The sequence below is a fragment of the Orycteropus afer genome, unplaced genomic scaffold, assembly GCF_000298275.1.
Source record: "Orycteropus afer afer isolate SDZICR_OR568_19922 unplaced genomic scaffold, OryAfe1.0 scaffold00020, whole genome shotgun sequence".
NCBI lineage: Eukaryota > Metazoa > Chordata > Mammalia > Tubulidentata > Orycteropodidae > Orycteropus > Orycteropus afer.
Window position 1 is genome coordinate 8,207,526 of NW_006921607.1, and position 3,437 is coordinate 8,210,962.

General features: G+C 57.1%; 1 protein-coding gene across 1 annotated transcript in view; it reads left to right on the plus strand.

Moving 5' to 3' along the window:
- Positions 1 to 3,437, plus strand: part of BPIFB3 (BPI fold containing family B member 3) — an 18,035-nt gene that overhangs the window by 1,295 nt on the left and 13,303 nt on the right. Inside the window, exons 2-5 of the mRNA XM_007934721.1 lie at positions 5 to 20; positions 926 to 1,030; positions 1,487 to 1,627; positions 3,096 to 3,159. Of these exons, the coding sequence (XP_007932912.1) occupies positions 5 to 20; positions 926 to 1,030; positions 1,487 to 1,627; positions 3,096 to 3,159 (326 nt within the window). The remainder of the gene's footprint in view (positions 1 to 4; positions 21 to 925; positions 1,031 to 1,486; positions 1,628 to 3,095; positions 3,160 to 3,437) is intronic.

Below are 3,437 nucleotides of genomic sequence, written 5' to 3' on the forward strand. Positions count from 1 at the left end.
GTCGTTGAGGAGCTCTCCGGGTGAGTCCCCACAGTGGAGCCTCTTGGCTGCTCACTTAATGTGTGCCCTAGGGAAGGGTAGGTGTGCCCTTTGCTTCAGGCTCTAGACAAGGGGTGGACTTTTTCTAATTAGTTAGTTAGTTAGCAGGCAGTGGAGGAGAACATCTGGGTAGCCTGGGTTGGGATGGGGTAAGGAGGTGGGGGAGCAGGGTTGTGGGAGAGGGCACTGGGCAGGGAGTCCCAGGATCCTGCTCTGAAAATACCAAGTTGACTGTGTGCCAGGAAGGACAGGAAGGGGGTCGTGCCACTGGGGTTGAGGGTTCCAGTTCTGGGGTCAATTCCACCTACTTACTATGTGACCTGGGCAAGTTGCTTAGTCTCTCTGGGCTAATCCAGGTATCTGCATGGCTCCATCCCTCACCTTCAGGTCTCTGCTCAAAAGGGCCCGGCTCTGCCCAGTCCCTCCTTATCCTCTTCTCTGCCTTCAAGTTCTCTATGGTTTGCTCTGTGTGAGCCTAGGTGGGGGTGGGGAGAAATGATCAAGGCCAGAGGCTGAACTGGGGCCATGGGAACCGGGTGAGGAGAAAACATGACAGTTCCCTGAGCCTCCAGTGGTCAAGGTGTGGCTTTTATTGAGCTCCTGCCTGCTGTACCAACTTCTGCACCTGCATCATCTCATGTTGTCTTTGGGACATCCCTGTGAGATGGGTGCTATCATCAGCCCCACTAGACAGATGAGCAAACTGAGGCCCAGAGAGGCCAAGTAACTGGCCCAAGAGTCCACACTTGGTTCTATGGGTTAGAGGTGGTAAGGCGGGCACACTCAAGACAGGCTTTGGGCCCCGTCTGGTCTGGGATTGTCCATGCACAACCAAGAGGCGCTGGAGAGTGTCTGGGGGTGAAGGCTCTTTCACCCTCCACATTAGGCTAAAGATCGAGGAGATCACGTTGCCCAAGGTGTCTCTGAAGCTGCTGCCAGGGTTTGGGGTGCAGCTGAACCTGCACACCAAGGTGGGCCTGCATGGCTCTGGGTGAGTTGCCCTTCACACCTTACTTCTGCTCCCCACCCATTCCACTGCTCCACTGGGGACCACACCTCCACTGTCCCTTCACCCCCACCCCCACCCCTCTGTCTCACCTACTCCCACCCTGTTTCCTTCTCAAGAGACTCCCCCCGCACTACTCCAGGACTCTGTCCCACCACTGCCCCATCAAGGAGCCCCACCCATTGCCTCCCAAAGGACTTCTATTCTGCTTTCCCCCAGACTCCGCCCCAGAGCCTGGGGATCGCTAAAGGGGATGAGGGAGAGGGAGAAGGGGTATTCAAAATGGGGCAGTGAGGCAGGGGGGTGGCAGGAGGGAGAAGGGCTCTAGTAGACGGAACTGGGAGGGGCAGCGGGCAGCCCCCGCGCACGCGTGTGGTTGGGGCAGTTCCTGGAGGGCGGGGCCCGGCAGCCTGGACACGCCCTCAGCATCCGCTCCCCCAGGCCGCTGGGGAGCCTTCTGCAGCTGGGGGCCGAGGTGAACGTGTCATCGCGGGTGGCGCTGGGCGTGAGTGCGCGAGGCACGCCCATCCTCATCGTCAAGCGCTGCAGCACGCTCCTGGGTCACATCAGCCTGGTCTCGGGGTGAGTCGCAGGCTCCAGCTCGCCGCCCCAGCTCCCCTAACTCGTTCGGCTTTATCCCGCGTGTGTACCTAGGATGTCTCCTCGCTTCCGCCCGAGAGACCAACTGGGCGGGGCCTAAACCTTCACCGCCTCGCCTGCGCAGACAGGCAGACTGATGTCCCTACCAATTGAGTCTCTCGGTACAGCTGGTAGCCTGTGCCACCCCCCCCCCAAGACGCCTCCCCGCTTCCTCCAGGCAGAACAAGCAGGTCCCGGACCTTCTAGGGTCTCTCTGCATGCAGGGTTTCCAGTCTCGGGTCCGGGCACATTAGAACACCCAGCTTTGCCCTAGACTCGCTGTGTGACACCAGGGAAGCCCCATCCTCTCTTTGGGTCTCATCGTCCCCATCTGTGTAATGAAGGCCTGGATCTGATGTTCAGGAAAGCCTGCATCCCCCTGCTCACCCTCACCTTTACACCCTCTCAACCTCCTGGGCTATTCAGGACCCACTATCCTTCCCTACACTTGGGTTGAATCATCATTTCTCTGGGTCATCATTTCTCTGGGACAGCTGAGACCCAGAGAGGCCCTAGGTCATGTTCATAGAGTCTGAGTCAGGGATGGAGATGTGGCTTTGTCTAGGGACCCAGGCCCAACGCTTTTTCCCCCCAGAATTCTGTATCCACCTCCAGCCGCCCCCCCGCCCCCGCCTTATACCTTGTGTATCTCCGTAAGTTTCTATATTCTGTACTGAATCCCACACCCTCAGTCACCCCCAGTCTTTGCTGGGTGGTCCTGAGGAGGGAAGGGTAATCAGATGGCTCTGTGTTAGCTCCTAGGAATAGATTTAGCCAGACTGAATACTCCTGGTGCCCCTGTCCCCAAAGCATCTTAATAAAGGGATGCCAGGCTGGGACTTCGGGCTCCCCAAACTCCCGCAGCTCCATCCTACTGCTCTGGGCTGGCGGGGGCCTTGGAGAGAGCAAAGCCCAGCACAGTGTTGGTGTCCTGTGTTTGAGCCTACACATCATGGTTTCCAAATAGACCTGAGTTCCTCTATTTGTACTTCCCATCCTCAGACCATCCCCTGATTCGTTCATTCAACAAATAGTTATTGAGCTCCTACTCTGAGCCAGACCCTGCTCTAAGCCCATATGTCACCTGTTTATAAATGTTGGGGGAGACGAAGAGAGGACACACTTATTGAGCACAGACTATATACCAGACACGACTCTGCTGCCATTTAATGTTAGCAGCAACAACTCTACAAGGTGTGTGTTGTGCAGATGGGGAAGCTAAAGCCGGTTGGGGAAGGGCCTCTCCAGGGTCCATGGCCAGGTTTAAACCCAAAGCCCCAGCCAGTCCTGCCAAGGGAGGAGATGGGAGGAATCTAGAGCTCCCAGTGCCCGCTCTTCCCCATCATCTGTCAGCCAGATAGGTGCTTCCCCCAAGTGATGGCCACACCCTCACACATCTTGTTCTGCCTAGGCTGCTACCTGCACCGCTCTTTGGGGTCGTGGAACAGACGCTCTTCAAGGTGCTGCCAGGACTGGTGAGTGTGAGGCCCAGAGGCCAGGCATGCTCCTCCCACTGGGCTGTGCCATGCCCCCCCCATCTCAGTTTTATGTAAAGCTGGACGCCAGCTGGATTAGGCTACACTTCCCTTCCATACCCCTGGGTAATCCCATCCTGACCTGCCCATCCCTCCCAGGCTGCCACCTTCTTGTCTGTGGGTGGGACTGGCCCCTCGATGTCTGAGTCCTGAGTTAATAGTGCCGATAGCCTGGATCCTTTGCTTTCTTATCCCCTGTTCTACTTTTTTTTTTTTTT